At 47.9% G+C, this 22,234-nt stretch overlaps 3 protein-coding genes across 4 annotated transcripts; 1 reads left to right on the top strand and 2 right to left on the bottom strand.

Annotated features, from left to right (window-relative positions):
* Window positions 1-1,783: 1,783 nt before the first annotated feature.
* On the bottom strand, window positions 1,784-2,728 carry Higd2a (HIG1 hypoxia inducible domain family member 2A). Its single transcript, XM_038333763.1, has 2 exons — window positions 2,514-2,728; window positions 1,784-2,203 (listed from the first exon to the last, which is right to left on the bottom strand). The coding sequence occupies exons 1-2, from the start codon at window positions 2,665-2,667 to the stop codon at window positions 2,037-2,039; spliced, it is 321 nt and encodes a 106-aa protein (XP_038189691.1). The 5' UTR covers window positions 2,668-2,728; the 3' UTR covers window positions 1,784-2,036.
* A 106-nt stretch (window positions 2,729-2,834) lies between these two features.
* On the top strand, window positions 2,835-10,271 carry Nop16 (NOP16 nucleolar protein). 2 transcript variants are annotated; one of them, XM_038333760.2, is made up of 5 exons: window positions 2,840-3,069; window positions 3,155-3,263; window positions 4,408-4,477; window positions 6,952-7,058; window positions 9,701-10,271. In XM_038333760.2, the coding sequence occupies exons 1-5, from the start codon at window positions 2,963-2,965 to the stop codon at window positions 9,842-9,844; spliced, it is 537 nt and encodes a 178-aa protein (XP_038189688.1). In that variant the 5' UTR covers window positions 2,840-2,962; the 3' UTR covers window positions 9,845-10,271. The 2 variants fall into 2 exon arrangements, with proteins under 2 accessions (XP_038189689.1, XP_038189688.1); XM_038333761.1 differs by lacking the exons at window positions 4,408-4,477; window positions 9,701-10,271 and having other exon boundaries at window positions 2,835-3,069; window positions 6,952-7,035.
* Window positions 10,272-12,272: 2,001 nt separating this feature from the next.
* Arl10 (ADP ribosylation factor like GTPase 10) lies at window positions 12,273-21,532 on the bottom strand. Its single transcript, XM_038333906.1, has 4 exons — window positions 21,289-21,532; window positions 20,671-20,869; window positions 17,342-17,517; window positions 12,273-14,330 (listed from the first exon to the last, which is right to left on the bottom strand). The coding sequence occupies exons 1-4, from the start codon at window positions 21,469-21,471 to the stop codon at window positions 14,157-14,159; spliced, it is 732 nt and encodes a 243-aa protein (XP_038189834.1). The 5' UTR covers window positions 21,472-21,532; the 3' UTR covers window positions 12,273-14,156.
* Between the last annotated feature and the right edge of the window lie 702 nt (window positions 21,533-22,234).

Raw genomic sequence — 22,234 nt, 5'->3', positions numbered from 1 at the left:
TACAACCTTGCTCTTTATGATTCTTTAACAAGCCTGAAGGTAGGGCCTCTGCTAAGAAAACCATGGCTCCCAGAGCAGAATCAGTTTGCAGTGTAGAAAGCAGGTGAGGCCGGTGACCTCTGTGGTGTCTGAGACTGAGCATATCAACTGCCAGACCTTCTTTCCTGGGAGTGACCGGGACCCTCTAAGATGTGGCAGGCCTGCTGCAGGCAGATGCACCTCCCCTCCTCAGTTGTTCCCACCTGTGGACCTGGGGTAAACAACAGTGGCCACACCTCCTTCCCTTCAGCTGAGGCTGTAAACAGGACATTTAAGCCATTATACTCTCCATGTGTTTAAAAAGATCTGAGTAACTGCCAACAGCATTTGTGCCCTAAGACTGCTGTGACAAAGTGCTAAAACCTGGGTGTCATAGAGCATCAGAAATTTGTGGTCACAGTTCTGGAGGCTAAATTCCCAAGTCAGAAACCCACGAAGCCACTCCCTTTGTAGCTGCTAAGGCAAGATCTGTGCCTCTTTCTAACTTCCAACAGCTCAGGCATCCCTTGGCTTGCAGATACAGCCCAGCCCTCTGGTTCTGCCTACACCCTCATACAGCTGTCTTCATCCACCTCCCATATATGTCTTGTCCATATGGAACAATGGACAAAATTGTCCAATTTTTGTTAAAAATATGGATACTAGTCTTACTGGACCAAAGTCTACCTTAAAGACTTTAATTATTAATGGCTATAAAGTTCCTATTGCTAAAATAATACCTAAAGAATTGAGAGTTGGAATCCAATTCTCTAGTGTATTTTAGGGGGTGGGCATTGTAACAGGAACACCGTGGACATGACCTTGAAAAGTGGTGCCATCTTCAGTTCTTTATGCTCTGCCCTTGCATCTTGCACTGGGCTTCACAATGCAGTGCTCAATGCTGGCAATCTGCCTCCCAGCTAAGACAGTGAAGGAGGTGCAAATGCCTGGCTCTAGTCATGGACCTTCCACTCAGAGATCTAAGTCATGTCAGGCACAAGCAATGTACCTTCACTTTCGTCCCATTTCCCAGCTTGAAGCAGGTGTTGAGAGGGTGAGAGTCACACATGGGAGGAGCTCAGTTCCTCAAGTCAACACAGTGATGACCACAGACCCACAAATGCCTGCTGAGACTTTCACATCAAAAGCTGGGTGGTATAGATGAGCAGAGCCTGAGGGCCTCCGAGGAGACAGAACAGGAGTAATAAGTAGACAAAGGATAGTGGTGGTATGGGTGTTGGATATCCCAACTCCAAAAGGACTATGACAGGCCTCATCTAAAGGCTACAGAAACTTGAAGATTGCTGGCAAAGTTCCCCCTTATTCCACCAAAAGGAACCAATTTTGGCCCACTGAACTAGAATCCCAAGGATGAACATTTGGGATTCTCTACTTTTAACTAATGGCCAAGTGACTTGACTGTTACCAGGAAAGTTTGGATGGCACTAGACTCTATGTTTCTCTCTCATGACTGGAGGTTGAACCTAGGGCCTCACAAGGACCACATGCTGTACAACTGAGTTGTATCCCCAGACCATTTTAAATTTTGATATAAGGTCTCACTAAGTTACTCCTCTAGCTGACCTTAAACTCTTGAACTTACAGGTGAAATTCTCCCTCAATCAGAGCAGTTGAGGCTATAGGCACTATCAGGCCCCGCTGATTTCTACAGGCCAATCCTACCAACAGCCTCCTGTTCCTTCCTAAAAACATGGACCAAAAATCAGGGCTTTGACCATAGGAATGAGACTAAGAATTCATCACATTACCAGTGTATTAAGGCTTTATTAAGTAAGTAGTTAAGGGGAAACATCACAAATTTTTAGTGTGCAACCCAACTGAAGTGAGCCTGGGATTTCGGGGGAGAGGACGGACGTCAGTCACAAAAATCGGCCACTTCCTCACCCAAATGACAACAGGGTACAGTCAGAAACGGAGGGAATACGTCTGACAGGACTGTTTGTTGCTCCTGGGTTTTACAATGATTTCCATGGAGCTCTCGAGGCCCGGCCAGACACTCAGGGTCGAGACTTCATAGCAGATGCCGCTAACCCCAACAAGATGGCTACGACCGTGAAACCCTGGGCAGCGATCCGGGTGCGCATCATTATCTGGGAGCGGTGGCTCTGGCCGCGGTGGAAGCAGTAAAGGCCATAGGAGAGGGCAGCCGCCGTACCCAGACAGCCTGAGGAGAGGACAACACACACAGGGGGCAGCAGGTTGGGTCCTGCAGGTTCTTTGAGGATGTTGCCCACCTCCACTTTCCCAGAGCCTCGTTTTGTAGACGACAACAGGAGGGCGAGAGTGGGTAGGTCTAGAGTTCTCTTCATCAAGCCCGCAACACGGTCCCATCCGTTTCAGTTCTCCCTGCCCTACCCTTTCGTCACATCTGCCCACTCCCTTTCCCGAACCCAAGCGTACCTGGTCCGCCTCTATTTCATTCCCCCACGAAATTTCTGACGCCTCGGTCTTCGGTTCCTAAAGCACACACTTACCTATGGGGACCATTGGGTTCTCACGGGTCTTGCGAATAAATTTCTCCTTGAAGCTCTCTGGGTTGCTGTAGACCGTGGGACTGAAGCCCTCGATGACTGGAGCCTGGGACGGATCGAAAGGCGCCTCCGAACTGACAGGACGCGGAGCCGCCATCGCCACCGGCACAGAAACAGGTAGGACAAAAATCCGGACGTCGAACCCCGCCTCCTGATGAGGTCACCACGAGGGCGGGGAAAGAGCCTGCTGAGGTAGTACGCAGGCGCTATTGCCGACTTTATTCTGGGAGTTGTAGTAAATCAATGTGGAGGCGCTATTAGAAAGACTACATTTCCCGAGAATCCCTGCGCGCGCTTCGGCGCAGAGCCTGTTAACACGCGGTTCTGGAAGTGTGGTCCAGAGTTAGAGTTGCTGCTTCTGAGTTTGAGCTCCTGGAGCGGCAGTCTGCGCGATGCCCAAGGCCAAGGGAAAGACTCGGAGGCAGAAGTTCGGTTACAATGTCAACCGAAAGCGTCTGAACCGGAATGCTCGTCGGAAGGCAGCTCCACGGATCGAGTGGTGAGGGGCCAGTTTGGAGGCAGGGGCCTCGGCTGGGATCGACGGCGAGGTGACAGAGTCTCCATCTCTCTTTCTTTGCCGTTAGCTCTCACATTCGACATGCCTGGGACCACACCAAATCCGTGCGGCAGAACCTGGCGGAGATGGGGTTGGCCATGGACCCCAACAAGGCGGTTCCCCTCCGAAAGAGAAAGGTACTGATAAAGCAAGGTTCAGGAACGTTCCTCATCTCCACCCTAGCCCTTCCCTATTTTTCTTCATCACCTTCCTTCATTGAGCTGAGTTTCAGAATTTGATCTCCCCGTACATCTTCCCATAATTTCGACAAAGTCATTTGCTTGCACTAATTCTGGCCAAAGCTTCTTAACGACTCGCACTTCCTCCTCAGCACACATACGGGCCTGGTTTGTAGTGTCATTCCTCCTCCGCTTACCATTTCTTCTCGGGCCTGTTTGGGAGTTCAGTGGAATTTTCTAGACTGTGTCTTTTTTCTTTCCTTGACTGTCCAGAGCTTGAGATCTTTGTTTCCTATACTGCCTTCCGTTATCCTTCACGTGAGACATCTAGTTATTTCCCAACAAATCTATCTGGATCACCCTTTGAGCCTTTCAAAAATAGCACCTCACCTTGCCCAATATCCTCTTTCCTGCTTTATTTTAATTTACAGTAATTGTAAGCACGTGATGGTATATTATTCATTTGCACATCTGTATATTCAACGTGCCTCTTCATCCCTTAACATAATCTTGAGTTTTGTTCTCTACAAAATTCTCAGGAAGCTAAGCCGTGACAGGTTAGTTAACCTAATAAATGGGCTTGCTGAGTGAAATTGGTGCATCGACTTTAGGCAAGTTTTTCACTATTCCTTCAGGCAAGTGAAAATGGCACAGCGGTCTTTTAAAGCAAACCTTAAGCTGTAACTAAGCAGTGTCAGGCAACTGACTTGGAGAAGCTATCAGACGTCACCACACAGCAGAGTAGGAAAGGCACAGTCACAGGAAGATGAAGGAAGGGCTTGTTAAATTGCTTGAGTGTGGGCATGAGCATACGGTGGGGCTTGGTGGGTCAGAGGACAGCTTTCAGAAGTTGGTTCTCTTTCCACTTCGGGTTTTAGTGATTGAATTTTGGTGGTCCCTCCTGATAGCCTTGCTTGTGTTTCTCTTGATAACTTTGCTGGGACTTCAGGGGTTCGTTTGTTATCTAGTTCTGCCTGACCTCAGGCAGGGATTTTCTTACACTATAGTTGTGTTGTGGACAGTGTCCTTGCCTAGTCCTATCAGACTTTCTCTGATCAAAGGTGCTTGTCGTCTGTTGGTCTCACAGGCTTTGTTCTTACAGGTAAAGGGCATGGAGGTAGACGTGGAGGAGAGACCCAAGGACCTTGTACGGAAGCCCTACGTGGTAAATGGTGAGTGTGGGCTGTGTTCTAGGCCACCATCCTGCCTGTCAAAGGTGGAGAGGCACTCAGTCCCTTCACTACGGTGGGAGACGACGCTGTCTGATCGAGGGCTCGGAAATAGCACTGTGTCATAGCTGAGACATTTTCCGGCTAAGATAGATGAGATTTAAATGTATGAACTCGGGTAAGACAGAGACATTAACAAGATAAAATTGGGTATAAAAGGATGAAAAAGAAAGCAAAAAGTCTCAGGTTTGTTCCCAGTTTTACACGAACTCAATATGAGCTGATTTTAGAGATTCTGCTGTCATTTAATCTTTCCAGTGACAAATCTAAATCCATGTGAATTTGACCCTGAGTTGAACCCAGGGCCTCATAAATGCTAAGTATACATTCAACCTTTTTTTTTTTTTTTTCTTTTTGGTTTTTTGAGACAGGGTTTCTCTGTAACTTCGGAGCCTGACCTGGAACTAGCTCTTGCAGACCAGGCTGGCCTTGAACTCACAAAGAGTTCCTGCCTCTGCCTCCCGAGTGCTGGGATTAAAGGCGTGCACTACTACCTCCCAGCTCAACCTTTAACTATACTTCCATTCAGGTAGTTTTTTTGTTTGTTTTTGTTTTTTGTTCTTACCACATCTTCTGATTTGAATCTCCTGATTGAATTGACAGATGTTTGATATGAAATTACCTGAGTCCTATCTTTAGCTTATCTTTGTAATTCACATGCGAATTTTACACAGTTCAGGGGCTGGAGATGTGACTCAGAGTTTAAGAGCACTGGCTGCTCTTCCAGAGGTTCTGAGTTCAATTCCCAGCAACTACATGATGGCTCACAACCTTCTGCAGTGAGATCTGGAGCCCTTTTCTGGCCTGCATGTAGACAGAACACTGCATAGTAAATAAGTCATTAAAAAATTTTACACAGTTCATTGTGGGTGTGGGGAGAATTACTACACCTGACTGTATATACAAAGCTACATATACTTAATGTAGTAATATAATTTATTTTTCTCCAGACAGGGTCTGTGTTGCCCTGGTTGGCCTTGAACTCACAGTGATCCACTTTCATCTGTTTTCTAAGTTCTGGAATTAAAGGCATATGCCACCGTGTCCTGTAAGAATTTTTTTTTTTAAGTTTTAAATTGTTGCTAAAATATTACATTTAGCCAGGCGGTGGTTGCGCACGCCTTTAATCCCAGCACTCAGGAGGCAGAGGCAGGCGGATCTCTGTGAGTTCGAGACCAGCCTGGTCTACAAGAGCTAGCTCCAGGACAGGCTCTAAAGCTGCAGAGAAACCCTGTCTCGAAAAACAAAACAAAACAAAAAAAAATTACATTTAATCGCAGCTCTCGGGAGGCAGAGGCAGGTGGATCTCTATGAGTTCGAGGCCAGCCTGATCTACAAAAGCTAGCTCTTGGACAGGCCCCAAAGCTACAGAGAAACCTGTCTCAAAAAAACAAAGCAAAACAAAACAAAACCACATAAAATTTACCTTCTTGGTCTTTTTAAAATGTACAGTTAAGCTGGGCAGTGGTGGCGCACGCCTTTAATCCTAGCACTTGGGAGGCAGAGGCAGGTGGATTTCTGAGTTCGAAGCCAGCCTGGTTTACAGAGTGAGTTCCAGGACAGCCAGGGCTACACAGGAGACCCTGTCTCGAAAAACCAAAAGTAAACAAACAAATACAATGTACAGTTCAGCTATGTTGAATGTATTCATACTGCTATAAACCATCTCTCCTGAACTTTGGTTTTGCAAAGCCGAGGTTGCCTTTGACAACCAGGTCAAAGATGATTTTGACTGTAAGAAATTATAGTGCCTCACACTTAGATCAGATTGGACTACATTGTTTCTATAGTTTGCCCATTTGCCTCACTTTTCTTTCCTACTGGCCGTGCTGAGATTGGATTCAGGGTCTTGTTTGTGCTGGAAAAGCATGCTCCGCTACTGTCTGCAGTGTGTCTGGCTTTTGTTTGTGGCTTTTGTTTACTTGGACAGAGTCTTGCTGTATAGCTGAGGCTAGCTATGAATCTGGGATTGTTTTGCTTTAGCCTCCTAAGTGATTGGCTCTGTGGTCCTGATTTCCCCCGGTGCAGCGAGGGATAGGGTTCAGCAATTCAGACCTTCCCATTTCAGACACTGGGCAATACACCAGGAGGAGCTCTTATGGTGGTGGTAGCGCTGGAAGGTACCCCAGCTTTGCATCTTTCTGCCCTGGGGCCTGGGACTGGTTAAGACTGGTGAGCTTAGTGTATTTCATTTTAAATCATAGGTTGAGAATTGCTTTTCAGGGAGTTGCCACCCTGATGGACGAGCGGTGGTGGAAGGCTGACTTTGGGATTCTAGGGCCTCAAGAAGGGAGCTCTGGCTCTGATTATGGGACTGTGCTGTTCTTGTGTCCTGGGGTTGGGTGGAGAGGTGTTTGGGCAGCTCAAGTAATGCGGAAGATAATGCCTTACTCCATTTCTGGCTTCTTTTACCCCAGACCTGGAAGCAGAAGCCAGCCTCCCAGAGAAGAAAGGAAATACCTTGTCTCGGGACCTCATTGAATATGTTCATTACATGGTAGAAAATCATGGGGAAGACTATAAGGTGAGGCCTCCTGGGAAGAGCCACTTGGGCTTACTGGGAAAATACACTGGGCTGTTTCAGCCTGCTCTGAGATGGAATAGAAGGAAAGGAGTCTACAGAGGAAAGCATCCCAGTGTTTAAAGATTTTTATGTGTATGAGTGCTTTGCCCCTATGTGTGTGTATTACATGCATGCCTGGTACCTGTGGGGGTCAGAAGGTATTGGATCCTTTGTAACTAAAGTTAAAATTAGGAGATGCCATGTAAATGAGAACTCTTCACTGCTGAGCATTTCCTTCTGCCTCCCACCACACTGAGATTACAGATGCACACCAGTGCATTTGATTTTTTTATATAGGTTCTGGGGTGCGAACTTAACACCAGGCTGAGATAATGTGCTGGCTGGGTTCATGTCAACTTGACACAAGCTAGAGTCACTGGAGAGGAGGAAGCCTCAGCTGAGAAAATGTCTCTATATACTTAGGCTGTGGGTAAGCCTGTAGGTCTCTCTCTTCTCTCTCTCTCTCTCTCTCTCTCTCTCTCTCTCTCTCTCTCTCTCTCTCTCTCTCTTTTGTTTGTTAGACAGGCTTTCTTTCTTTCTGTAGCCCAGGTTGTCCTAGAATTTCCTCTGTAGACCAGGCTGGCCTCGAACTCGCAGAGATCCATCTACCTCTGCCTCCCAAGTGCTAGGATTAAAGGCATGCACCACCACACCAGGATAGGGCTTTTTTTTTTTTTTTTTTTTTTTTTTTTTTTTGTGTGTTTTTTTTTTGTTGTTGTTGTTGTTTGGTTGGTTTGGTTTGGTTTTGATTTTTAGAGACGGATTTCTCCGTGTAGCCCTAGCTGTTCTGGAACAAACCAGGCCTGCCTTTGCCTCTGAAGTCCTGGGATTAAAGGCGCGTGCCACCACACCTGGATTGCATTTTCTTAGTGATTGAGATTGGGGAGGACCAGCCCACTGCTGCCCTCGGTTCTATAAGAAAACAGGTTGAACAAGCCAGTAAGCAACACTTCTGTGGTTTCTGCATCAGCTCCTGCCTCCAAGGACCATGACTGAGGATATATAAGCCAAGTATTCTCTTTCCTCCCCATGTTGCTTTTCTTTTCTTTTTTTTTTTTTTTTTTTAATATTAGCTGTTGCTTCATTTTGCAAATTCATTTGATTGAATTCCAGCCTCCTGTACAAAGGCACGTGTTAGGAATTTCCCTGATTTTTTGAAAAAAGATCTGGTTATCCAGCCTGCTAGCACACATTTGTTTGTTTGTTTTTTGAGACAGGGTTTTGCTGTGTAACAGTCTTGGTTATCCTGGAACTTGCTCTGTAGACCAGGTTGGCCTCAAACTCAGAGACCTGTCTGCCTCTGCCTCTCAAGTGTTGGGATTAAAGGCATGTGCCAGAACAGCCTCGGCTATTAGAGAGACCCTGTCTCAAAAATAAATAAATAGATAAATAAATAAATGATCTGGTTATGTGGGATCTGAACTTATATGGAAGTAACTGATTATGATGGGGCTTGAACTCTGATTGGTCCCAGTTTTTTTTTTTTTAATTTATTTATTTATTCATTTATTATGTACAGTGTTCTGCGTGCATGTACACCTGCACTGTAGGCCAGAAGAGGGCGCCAGATATTATTATAGGTTGTGAGCCACCATGTGGTTGCTGTGAATTGAACTCAGAACCGCTGGAAAAGCAGCCAGTGCTCTTAACCTCTGAGCCATCTCTCCAGCCCCTGGGCCCAGTTTCTTAAAGGCCCACTGCTCTTTCAGGCTTGTCTGGTTCCTTTCCTAAGGAGGGTATCCTTTTCCCAGCCCTTTAATGCAGAAGGACATGTCTCTGACTGGTTTTTTTTTTTTTTTTTTTTTGGTTTTGTTTTAATTTTAGACAGGGTCTATGTAACTCTGGCTGGCCTGGTACTCAAAATGTAGGACAAGAAATCTGCCTTCTGCCGGGCAGTGGTGGCGAATGCCTTTAATCCCAGCACTTGGGAAGCAGAAGCAGGCCGATCTCTGTGAGTTTGAGGCCACCTGGTCTACAAGAGTTAGTTCCAGGGCAAGCTCCAAAACTACAGAGAAACCCTGTCTTGAAATCTCCCCCCACCCCCCCTCAAAAAAAAGAAGAAGGAAATCTGTCTTCCTCTGCCTCCCCCCCTTTTTTCCCTTTATTATTTGATGTGTGTGTTTTACCTGCATGGATGTATGTGCACCACATGTGTGTCTGGTGCCTATGAAGGTCAGAAGAGAGCACTGGATCCCTTAGGACTAGAGTTACAGGTGATTGTAAGCCGTGATGGGTCCTCTCTAAGAGCAGCCAGTGCTCTTAACCACTGAACCAACTCTCCAGCCCTCTAATGACTTTTGAGGTGAGAAATTTGGACCTCAAGGATAGGAGTGGCAGGCTGGAGAGATGGCTCAGAGGTTAAGATCACTGACTACATTCCAAAGGTCCTGAGTTCAATTTCCAGCAACCACATGGTGGCTCACAACCATCTGTAATGAGATCTGGTGCACTCTTCTGGCCTGCAGGTGTCCATGCAGGCAGAACACTGTACACATAATAAAATAATAAAACATTAAAAAAGAAAAAAAGGATAGGAGTGGCATGCACAGTTTAAACTAGGATTTAGATTTGGCCTTCCTCATGTTGTCTTTCTTTCTTTATAGGCTATGGCCCGGGATGAAAAGAATTACTATCAAGATACCCCAAAACAGATTCGGAATAAGATCAATGTCTATAAGCGTTTTTACCCAACAGAGTGGCAATCCTTCGTTGATTCTTTGCAGAATAAGAAGATGGAGGTTGACTGAGTGGTCTGCACCCCAGACAAGGAGTGTGCTGCTTCAGACAATGCCGGCAGTGCCATAGCATCAGCTTTTACACACATACTCTCTCCTTCATCAGAAGGAACTGTTTTTCTTTTGTTCTTTCTTTTCTTTTCTCGTTTTTATTTTATTTTTGAGGGGGGTATTTCTCTAATAGCCCTAGATGTCCTGGAACTTGGCTTTGTAGACCAGGTTGGCTTCAGACCCACAGAGCTCCACCTACCTCTGCCCTGAGTTCTGGGATTAAAGGGGAAGGTGTGCGCCCCACACCTGGCTGGAGAAGGAATTCTTTAGAGGCTATGGTTTATGCTTTCTTGGGGGCTCACAGAAAAGCCAGGACTGGTTCTTCAGTGTCCAGAGGTGATACTTTATTTGAATGTGATCTGTACATAATAAAAGCATTTTACCTGTGTGACGGGGTTTTTGTTGTTTTGAGTTCTGTGCAGCACTGGCTGGGATTAAAGGCATGTAATGGTTTTGTGTTTACTATGCCCAGCTAAACTCTGTTTCAGGGAAAACTGACTTTATTAGGGCAGATTGCTCTTCAAGCTTGACAAGCACTGCGGTCACTGGTGTTTATGGACAAAGCCTTCCTCTTGAGTGCTCTCAGCCTTGGTTTTCTGAAAACTTGCCTGGAAGCCTGGGCTGCCTGTAGAAGGGTAAGGAGCAGGTCCTATTTGTTCACTTTTGATTACTTTTGTTGGCCATGGCTTAAAGAAAATATTAGAGAGCCGGGAAGTGGTGGTGCACACCTTTAATTCCAGCACTCGGGAGGCATGCGGATCTCTGTGAGTTTGAGGCCAGCCTGTCTTCTGGGACTGGCAGACCACTAGGTACCACTCCAGTGTATGCCACCCACTGGGCTTTCCATGATGTATCCATCCTCTAAACTGCTGCATGCTTTTTGGCCTGAGAAGGTGATGGCCTGTTTTGCAACAGGATCATGGGAAAGGGGTGAGGTGGGCATTTTAAGACCTAACTGCTCCTAACTATGAATCATGTAAAAACCTTTTAAATTGCCAGATGCTCTTGGGAGCACCTAGTCTATAACACGCTTGGAAAGCATATCTTTATACACTGTCTATGACATTTGAAAGATGTATTTTTTTAATAATTTACATTTTATGTATATGAATGTTCTGCATCTACGCCTGCACACCAGAAGAGGGCATCAGATCCTATTTTAAATGGTTGTGAGCAACAATATGGTTGCTGGGAATTGAGCTCAGGACCTCTGAAGAGCAACCAGTGCTCTTAACCTCTGAGCCATCTCTCCAGCCTCCTGAATGCTAGGATTAAAGGCACCACCACTTCCTGGCTAAGATGCACTTTTATCTTTGTTACAGGGAAGACAACAGGTCAGAAGTATCCAAAGTGAGGGTGGGGTGTGACATCAAATCTTTTCTGAAGGCAGCAGCCCATCCTTCCCACAGTATCGAGGTCCCTAGAATCTCACTTAGTCCTTAGGATCTAGAGTATACAAGCTCCTGTCTTTTGGTTTTGCATCTTCTGGCCTCTACAGAATTCAAATTATGTGTCATTGACTAGAGGGTCTCTTTAACTGTATGTAGTTTGGGGTGCCAGCTTCCAGAAGCCACCTCTGCTATGTCCTTGTTCCCAGGGCGTGTAAGCTTCCTGTGTCCTTCTAGCTGTTTCTAACACCCTCACTCTGGCCCCTTCAGGTAGATCCCTTTCCAAGGGTTAGAAGGCTTTGGGTCGCTCACTGTTCCAAAGGTAAGGGGTAAGGGACTGGAACTGTAAGCACTCAGCAGACTCCTCCCTCAGGATGAGGACTCACTGAATATACCCACTTTGGCATTGTGTACCTCAGAAAGCTGACACTCCTGTTTACGCAGTTGTCCCTGGTGACCCTGTGCGTCTGGGTACATAGGGTGGACAGACTTTCCACACATTGAGGAACTTCACCCCGTCCCTTGATGGTCATCTTCCAGGTATAACAGTGGGGGAGGTTGGAGAGTCCTCCATAGCACCTAGAAAGGACTCTGCCCTCTGAGGCTGGAAGGTAGTGTCTGCTCTGCCTGAATCTGGTTTGAGGTCTGGACCCAAGGCAGGAGGATGCCATAGACAGTCCGCAGATGGCTTGTGACGCTGGCAATTCTTCCCAAACTAATAAGTACAGAATGCCCAGAAGGTGGTTACTTGGTTTGTTACTTTTTTCCTAGTACTGAGGATTTGAACCAAGTATGTGCTAAGCAAGGACTCTACCAAACTTAGGTCATCAGCAGGCTTCCATGGCAAGCTATACCCACAGCAGCATCTCACAGGCCTATCTGACTTTTTATCTTGAGTCAAGGTCTCAGCTAATTGTCCAGCTGTCCTTGAACTCACTGTAAACAAGGCAGGCCTCAACTGATGGCCAAGTAGCTGGGATCACACACCAATAGGCCTGGTCTCAGGTAAATCTGCTTCAATAGACACAGTGAAACTCTTTATTCTGAAATTGATCCCTCCACCTGGGGGAATATGACAATTGTACACAATGATACTCATTAGACAAAGGACTTTTAAGTCAAGAAAAAGGGTCACTCTCATTGAGTCTGGTTCCAAGGTAAGCTTTAAGCACTGGAGAAGGTGGGATTCTTAAAACAATGACCAAGTTTCTTATCTTCCTAATGATAAGATGAAGAGTTGCCAACAAAGTTTCAAATACTGGAAAATCCAAGTCATTCCTTAAGTATTTATTTAATACAAAAGCAGAAAGATCACTTCTGGTGAGACTGACTGCGGTAATTCCGTTCTTATGGGCAGGAGTCCAAGGGCACAGTGGGCCCCTCTTCTGATGATTATGCTCACTTCAACTTGGAAGCTTTCTACTTCCCAGGCTGTATGTTGGGCAACTGGCAAACAGCACACAGCCTATTTTCAAAAAGCAAACTGGAAGCCAGGCATGATGGCCCAATGTTTCCTGCAATCCCAGCAGGAAGGAGGAAGGACAACTGCCATGAATTCAAGGCCACCCTGGGCTAGAGTAATACCTCATCTCACTCAGCAGTCCTGGCAATGGCTCCTTGCCTTGACCAGTGTCAAAAATGAAGACTAGCTATGCATTGCTTGATTACCACAGTCATGGAATGTTTATTGCAGAGAACACAGAATTTCATTCTCTGCTTTTGCTGGCGAATAAATGGTCCCAGAAGGCTTGATGCACCCAGGGCCACTCTGTTGGCTCTTCTGCTAGTTCTGTCCTGTATCCTGGGCCACAAGGCAGAATCTAAGTACTAGGTTCCCTTGAAGTACTTATCTCCAATTATGGTCTCAAGGCCAGGTTGCGGGAGGAGGAAGCTATAGTTCTGTCTCCACTGATACGCATAGGTTACTTCAATCAATGTCCATCAGAATTCTAGATAGTTCTCAAAGCTTCATATTTTCTTTGACAATCTAGGGTTTCAATTACAGCACCTAGAAACAGAACCTTGAACTTTGGCCTATTCCTTTGATAAATAAATAAATAAATAAATAAAATGCCCCTCCCCCCAACTTCAGGCTTGTTCCAGAACTCAGGTTCCTTCCTTCTGTAGACTTATGTAAACATGGGCATTGGCACAGTTAGTGCAAAAGCAGCAGGCTGTCTCCAGACCTGGGAAAACCGTCCTTCACCTGTGTGATGAACTGCACTTTGTGTGGGCAATAAAGGCTGGCAGGCCAGGCCTTAAGAGCAGAGAGGTGGTCAGAGCATTCTATGCTAAAGTCTTCAGGTTGACCCTCATTTGGCATTGCCAAGGCTGGCATTTGGGAAAAACTAGAAAATCACCTCCTCCCTTTAAAAATGATGGTCCTGGGGCCAGAAAGGCAGAAACACAAGGCCACAGACAAAGCAGGGGCTGGAGGATGATGAGGGCCTAGAAGCAAGGATATACTGTGCTCCACCCAGACCCTTCCCACATGGAAAACGTATGACGTCACCCAGAGTGAACAGTCAAACGGGAGACCTGAAGGCTCAGGAGTACCTGTGATACCCACACTGGTTCTTCAACCAGTGGGACCCACAGGGAGGAAGCACAAGTCCACGGAGCATCGCACTGTGTAGGAAGGCAAGGGGAGCTGGAGCTACACTACAGTCTCAGGTGAGGCAGTCACCGTCTCCCCTCTGCCTTACACCCTCCTGCCCCATGTCCACCTCATCAGGAAGGCTTCTGAATGGTTCTGGCCTTGCTCTTGAGGGGACAAAGAAGGTGCTGCTATGATGATCCTGCCCAAGGCTTAGGCCAGCAATGAAGATGCAGGAAGAAGCAGAACTGTGGTCTCCAAGGCTGGGCAGCAAGCAGGTGGCTCCAGCTTAGGAGAGAAGCTCCAAGAGCAGTTTCCAGATGCGCACAGTGCCGGGTTCCTGGAAGCCAGATCCTGCAGGGGCGATGCTGGCTGCCAAGAGGAAAACCTCCCTCTGGTTGTTGCTAGCAAACAGGCCCAGCTCCTGCTGCAGCTCCACCATACTCATGGCCCCGCTCAGGTCCTGCAGTGAACACAAGCCAGTGACACATGGCCGTCAGACAATGCTTGCAGTGTGACCCCACCCTTGTCAACTATGGAAGACTGAAATGTTCAGCTACTGTGCTGGGAAAAGCAGAATCCTACATCCCAGGAGGTACCTTTAGATCCCACAGAATAAACTCAGTGCCCTCCTTCATCCTGACTTTCCTTCCTAGCACCCTCTTTTCATGACACCATTCACTAGTGTGGTAAGAAACAGCCCTTCCTATTGTTAGGCACCATGATGGGCATCTGCCTACCAAGTCTCTGATTGACAACCCACTGAAGTGATGAGGAAATTGGTTCAGTGAAGTCACTTAGCTCCAGTAACAGAGAAAAATTGCAGAGCTAGGTTCCAAATTCATGTTGGTGGCCAAACTTTTTGGAATCCCTACTCCCCCCTCACACACACACACACACACACACACACACACACTTTTAGCTTTTTTTTTTTTTTTTTTTTGGATTTTTCGAGACAGGGTTTCTCTGTGGCTTTGGGGCCTGTCCTGGAACTAGCTCTTATAGACCAGGCTGGCCTCGAACTCACAGAGATCCACCTGCCTCTGCCTCCCGAGTGCTCCCGAGTGTTTTTTTTATAGACAAGATTTCTCTGTGTAGCTCTGATTGTCCTGAAACTCACTCTGTAAATCAGGCTGGCCTTGAACTCAGTGATCTCCATGCCTCTGCCTCCTGAGTGCTGGGACTAAAGGCGTGTATCACCAGTACCCACTACATATACCTACTATGTAAGATCCTAAAGAAGGGTAAGCTCCAGACAGTCCAGCTTGGGTGGAGGTGAGGGAAACAGTTGTGGTTGGTGATGGTACCTTTAAGTTTCATCACTGGCTCAAGATTCTTGGAGCCATCATACACAGTAGGTCCCCACTCTCCTGTGGTGGTTTGAATGCTTGGTGCAAGGTTAGTAGAAGGGTTTGGGAAGGATGAGGAGGTGTGCTCTGTAGGAGGGAGTGTGACGATGGTGGTCTTCAAGGCTTCAGAAGTGAACTGTAAGCCCCAGTACTCTCGAGTCACCTGGATCATGGTGTCGCTTCACAGAACCAGGAGAGGAACTAAGACACCTCCAGTCGGTTCAAAATGCTAGAAAATTTTTTTGAAAGAAAATAAAGTATTTCTAAGGCTCCAAGACACCATTAATAGTGGAACTAGGGCTGGGCTTGGTGGCACACGCCTTTAATCCCAGCACTTAGGAGACAGAGGCTGGTGGATCTCCATAGTTTGAGACCAGCCTAGTCCACATATGAAGCTCCAGGACAGCCAAGGCTATCTCAAAAAAGCAAAAACATACAAAAAAGGTAGACCAGAACAGGCATAAATTGGAACTGTTCCAGGTAGATCAGGAAAAATGCCAGTCATATTTAAAATAATTATCAAGTGTCCTCTGATAGGCAGGGCAAATCTGAGGTCAAAGAGACAAGTTAGAAATGTTGGCACAAGCCCCAAGGCACTCTGACTGTGGCATTCGTCCTGGAGTTGAGGATGCCACATAAAGTCTGTCTGTCTGGGGCTAGAGAGATGGCTCAGAGGTTAAGAGAACTGGCTGCTCTTCCAGAGGTCCTGAGTTCAATTCCCAGCAACCACATGGTGGCTCACAACCATCTGTACTGAGATCTGGCGCCCTCCTCTAGCGTATGGGCATACATGGAGGCAGAATGTTGTATACATAATAGATAAATCTAAAAAAAAAAAAGAAAAAAAGAAAAAAAAAAACACTGGGTTTAAAAAAAAAAAGTCTGTCTGTCTGTGATCCTGAGGGCTGCTGAACCTGAGACAGCTCTCTGGACCCAGGAAAAGGAAAGTGCCAAGGACAAATTTTTTTTTTTTTTTTTTTAGATTTATTTATTTAGCTGGGCGGTAGTGGTGCACGCCTTTAATCCCAGCACTTGGGAGGCAGAGGCAGACGGATCTCTGTGAGTTCGAGGCCAGCCTGGTCTACAAGAGCTAGTTCCAGGACAGGCTCCAAAGCCACAGAGAAACTCTGTCTCGAAAAACCAAAAAAAAAAAAAAAAATATATAGATTTATTTATTTATTATGTATACAACATTCTGCCTCGATGTATGCCCGCATGCCAGAGGAGGGCGCCAGATCTCAGTACAGATGGCTGTGAGCCACCATGTGGTTGCTGGGAATTGAACTCAGGACCTCTGGAAGAGCAGTCAGTTCTCTTAACCTCTGAGCCATCTCTCTAGCCCAAGGACAAATCTTTCTGCAGAGGAGTTGTGGGGGCTGGGAGTTCAGAACCTAGGGCCTCATGCATACTAAACAAGCAACTTACCACTGAGTTCCACTCCAGCTAAACAGACTCAGGAAGATCCTTAGTGACAGCAGGGCCTGTCATGGGGTATAGCCAGACTGAAGTGCCAGACTGAAGTGGGGTGATGGCTGCTAGGTGTTCACACTGAGCCCCAACACAGTGTATTTATATTATTACTTAATGTACCCCATTGCTTGTTACTTTTCAGCTTAGTGTAGGAGCAGGATGGTTCTAGAAGCAGGCATTCCAGCTCCACTGCCCTGTATGTCCCTATGGAGATTACCATCCTGTACCCCCTCCCCACCCCCAGCAGCAGGTGTAATGGCACACAACTACAATTCCAGCACTCAAGAAGAGACAGAATTATGAATCCCAGGCCAGCCTGGGCTGCACAGCGCACCTATCCGAGTGCTCAAGACCCTGTCTCGAAAATCAAAGTCTTCAAAACTACATCTGCCATATAGTTCAGTACTTAATAACTGTTTCTTCACCTCTCCTGGGTTAGAGAAGAGGGAGACGAGGGAAGACACCAGTTAGGGTGGAAAGATGACGGAGAAGGGGGGCAGACACCAGTTAGTGTGGAAGGATGACGGGGAAGGGGGCAGTATTTCAGGCTCTCTCTGGACAGGGGCCTCAGGCTCTACTCCATCTATGCACCCCCACCATGCCCAGGAATTTACGATAATTCCCGCTGGCCTCAGCCCACCTCTCATAATCTCACCTGCTTGTTGGCCACCACCACAACAGGCAGATCAGGGTCCTTGTCCAGCAGTTTCTGTAGTTCTTGCCGAGCCCAGGGCAACCGCAGCCGATCAGTTGAGTCCACCATGAACACCAGCACGTCCACCTCATTCACAAACTCCTTCCAGTAGAAGCGCAGGTTCTGGCTGCCACCAACTGAAGAGAGGCCAAGGGACAGATCAGAGCCCATAGCTCCCTGTGGCCTGGCCTGACCCCCACCTCACCTCCAGCTCCTAAGGTTCCACTGGCCAGGGGCAAAGAAAGCACCATAGTCCAGAGCCAGGCAGCCCTCTGAAGAGAGGTCACTGCACTGCCAGTCTCTTCTTACTGAGTGAAGAAGTTTCAGCAGACCCCACAGGGACTGTCTGTGACGGGCACACAGCACTAGACAACTGGTAGTCGTCGGTCGTGTCTTAGGCTACCTCGCCTCTTTACCAGGTCCTAGCTTCCTCCCTGTTAGTGATAACTGAGACCAGAAGTCGGGGTCCCGATGCCGGAAAAGCCAGCGCAATGCCACTCTCGACTCCATCCCCACTCACTCTTGTTGCTCCTTCCTCTTCCTCTGGAAACACTGTACGGAGTCATGCTGAACAAGGTTACCAACATAGTGTCTGCACCTGGAGCTGTCCTTCTGTTCTGCTCAGTTCCCCTTGGTTCCCCTGCATCACCCCGTTCTGGTTCTGGTTCTATTAACTGTCCACTCTAAATCCCCCGAAGCCCCAGCACAATGCCTTGGCACCCGGCAGGCACTCATCCAGTATTTACTGAGTGCCTACCAGGTGCCAAGCACTGATCTGGGTGCTGGGGATGCAGACACACGGGCTGGAGTCCTGCTCTCAAGGGACCCCTCCCTGACCAAATGGACCAGGCAATCAGATAAGGCATATTCTAGAAAGCAAGGAACCAGAACACAGGGAAGCGGCTAGGAGCTGTGGATGGTCTTGGACTGGGTGGTCTGGATGCGAAGTGAGTAGAGGCTGAGGAAGAGCTAGCCAAGGAAGAAGCAAGAGAAAGCATTCCAGTCACAGCAAAGAACAAATTCTGTGTATCTGAGAAAGAGAAAGCAATGTGGTAATGGACCTCCAGAGAGCAAGAGGAGAAGGGATAGAAGCTGGCCCTTTAAAGGTCTAGAATCTGTTTCTCAAAGGTACTAGCAGCTGACTGTGGACAGAAGTAGAAGGATCTATAAGGAAGCAGTTGCCGTCCTGGTGGGGGAGGCGAAAGCGGCTTGGACCAGGCAGCAATAGAGGGAATAGGAGACAGTCTATCCAAGCACACAGCTCACAGAACCAACACACCAGACTTCACAGTGAGTTCAGCAAAGTGTCACCAGTATTGAATTTGTCCCCTTACCAACTCTGCCCAAACCATCCACTCTCAGTTGGACCCAGGCCAGAATGCTGAGACCATGCGTGGGATGAGAGCTCTAGGACTTAATTGGAAATTTGGGATTTTTTGCTGTTGTTGAGTTTTTTGAAACTGTGGCAATCTTCCTGCCATGGCCTCCTGAGTGCTGGGATTAGAGGTGTGAACCAACTTGCCTGACAGCAATCTGGGTTTGACTCCCAGATGAGGGAAGCCCTGAGCCTGGACTCAACACAGGCACATGAAAACACCTTTTCATATGGATGGGGAAAAGAAATGCTATTTCTGTCAGATAGTACCCTCACTGAACACATGTCCTCGGCACAAGAAAAGACAGAGGGGCTGGGGAGATGGCTCAGTGGTTAAGAGCACTGGCTGCTCTTCTCGAGGTCCTGAGCTCAATTCCCAGTAACCACATGGTGGCTCACACCATCTATGGTGTGATCTGATGCCCTCTTCTGGAATAAAGGCATACATTCAGATAGAGCACTCGTATATATAAAATAAATAAATAAAATCTTTTTTAAAAAAGAGAAAAAAATCAAAACAAAAACAAACAAAAAACAAAAGCAAGAGACAGAAAACTTGATGGGAGGTCCAAAATCTCAAGTAAGCATCAATGTTGTCTGCTACAACCAGGGAGAAGAGGTATGGCCAGGTCTGGCTAGACCACAATGCCTAAGACCAGAAGAATGAAGTCCCCTCAGGCCCAGAGTTAGGTTCTCAAAGCTCAATTTTATCACCCAATACTTAATAAATACATCTAGGCCTCATGGTTTTAGTTCTGTGGCTGGAAGTGCCCCCCTGCTTCCTCAAAGACTGGGATAGACCCAGGCTGACAAAAACAGCTACCTTCTCCATATTCTGGAAGCTCTTCCAACATCCCAAGAGGTTAGGACTGAGGGTAGGCTCCTCAGTTCCCTTCTGATTACTCACTCAGTAAGTCCTCCCAGATAACCTGTGAAGGTCTAAACCTTTGGCCAGAGTGGAGGACATTAGTCTGTGACCAGGATGCTCGCAGCCTCATCAGGGACAGAGGTTGAAACGACTAACAGGGCAGCAGAAGGGGGGGGGGGGGAGCCAGGAAGGAGGAGTCAGGGAAAGTGTCAAAGGAGTCACTCACAAACTACAACTGAGAACCGGTCATGGTGGCAGGGACCTGTAACCCCAACACTCAGAAGGCAGAGAGGGAGAGTTCAAGAGTTCACGAGACCATCTCAAAACAAAGAGGGGGGCACGCCTTTAACCCCAGCACTCAGGAGGCAGAGACAGGTGGACTGCTGTGAGTTCGAAGCCAGCCTGGTCTACAGAGCTAGTTCCAGGAAAGCCAGGGCTAATACAAAGAAATCCCGTCTCAAAAAATCAAAACGAACCAAAGAATGTATAACAGTAGTTATTAAGCATTCCAACAACAACAAAACTAAAACAAAAAACCCTAAAGAATGGGGGGAAAAAAAAAGGAACCACAGTTTAAAGAAAGAGTAGTAGCGGTTAATCAAAATCAAGTGTTCCAGTGCATGCCAAGAAGAGAAGATAAGAAACTAGTGCCCTTCCTAAAGGCCTAGAGGAGGGCCTTCTGCATTAGGACACTGGGAAGCTGGGCACCTGCCATGAGTCACCCGTTTCTACAAGTATCTACCAAGCAGATTAACTGGTTATAATTTTATGGTGTTGTCTGGGGTATTTTATCAGCAATGACTGTCAAGTGCTTGGCATATGAACCCTTAGCTGTCTGTCCGTGTAAGGCATGTGTGGCGAAGGGTAGGAGGACCATTTGGAGAAACCGGATAGGGAAGAACCCTAAATGCCAGAATGTTCTGTATCTTGTGTCCTGGAGACGAGCAGGAAGGATTTCCTAAAAGGGAATTCCTGATTAGATATGTGTTTTATAGACTCCTCCAAAGAATCTAGGCCCGGGCAGCGGTGAAGGGGTTCCTCGCTCACTCTCTAACAGGTCCACCTCGAAATTCTTGGTGGGCAGCCGCACAGAGTTGAAGCCCCAGGTGGGGACATGGCCTTCCAGCGGTGGCTTCCCAGACAGTAAGCGCAGGAACGTGCTTTTCCCGGAGCCGTCTAACCCCAGCACCAGCACTTCGCGCTGCTCCAGTTCCTCCAAAGCCGGCTCCTCTTCCTCATCCTCGGGCTGCAGGACAGACATCAAGGCTGCAGTCTCCAACATCCCTACCGTCCCCTCCTTCCCTAGGAACAACGAAGGGGCGGCGGTGCCCACGCACGCCTTCCATGCATCTCAGGACAGGTAGGTGTGGTCTGGAACAGCGGGGCAGGAGCTGCCTTTCCTGAACTGAAAAACCTCACTTTTCTGTTTGACTCCCAGCGATCTCGGGCACATTCTTCCCCATCGCAGATCCTTGGCTTCCTCAGTCTGTAACCCCAAGCCATTCCCAAGACCTCAGCGTCAGGCACACCCGGCTTGAGGGCTCTACCCGGCTGGCTCCTGCCGCGCCCTCGGGGATCCCTAACCCTGACGCCCGTCTGGCGTGGCCCAGGCCCTAGCACGAGCTCTCCGCGCTCCCCCAGCATGCGCAGGCTTGCCACACTCACCTCCCATTCGTCCCACTGAGGGAGGCGGGCGGTATCCGCGCCCCACCAGGCCTCGCCCCGGTCCCAGCGCCGCTCCTGGCTGCGGCCGAAGTAAGCTTTCCAAAGAATAAAGAGCACTGAGCCCAGTACGGCCGCGGCGCCACCCAGAGCCAGCACCAACGGGCCCAGTGGCCGCGGCGCCATTTGGCCAGGCAGAGTTGCTGGGATCGGCGCAAAACCGACCAGACCAGTCAGCCGTGGAAGATGGTGCTGTGGCCGCGCCCACCCACCCGACCCCGGCACACTACAAGCCCCACAATGCACCGCTTTATGCGACGGCCGCGCGGTTCTTGCGGCGGGGATGGGGGCTCGGTGAGATGGGCCTTCTGGGTAGGGGGCATGGTCTGGTCTTTTGGTTAGTGGTTTCGATCTTGGGTGGATTTTCCTCTCCGTTTGCCCAGTATGGGAGGCCCGAGGTTGTGCGGACCTTTGCGACCCCTTAGTACTTCAGAGAAAGAAACATTGAGACTTAGGAGGTGTTAAGGACGCACCGTAGTACAGTGGTCTAATTTTGCATTCAAACCCAAGTTGGTAGCAATCACTTATTTCTCAGAATCACAAAGAGAAAAATCGAAGCTATTCATATGGGATCATACACCAGTGGGGTGGCAGAAGGGAACAGAACCGAAGTTCCCTATTCGAAGCAGCTTCTAACCCTCCTTTGGTTGCCTCCCAGAGACCAAAGCGATGATGAAGTATGTGGAGTCATAAAGTTTAGAGCAGCCACTTCCAGAGACTGCGAGATCTCCAGGTTCCCCGTTAGAAGGAGAAACAGGGACAGGGCTGGAGATGGCTCAGGGGTTAAGAGCCCTGGCTACTATTCCAGATCAGGGAACCTGGGTTCAATTCCCAGCACCCACAAGGCAGTTCACAACTGCCTCTAATTCCAGTTTTGGGGATCTATCAC

The sequence above is a fragment of the Arvicola amphibius genome, chromosome 6 (genome assembly GCF_903992535.2).
Source record: "Arvicola amphibius chromosome 6, mArvAmp1.2, whole genome shotgun sequence".
NCBI lineage: Eukaryota > Metazoa > Chordata > Mammalia > Rodentia > Cricetidae > Arvicola > Arvicola amphibius.
This window is presented reverse-complemented; position numbering and strand designations above follow the sequence as displayed.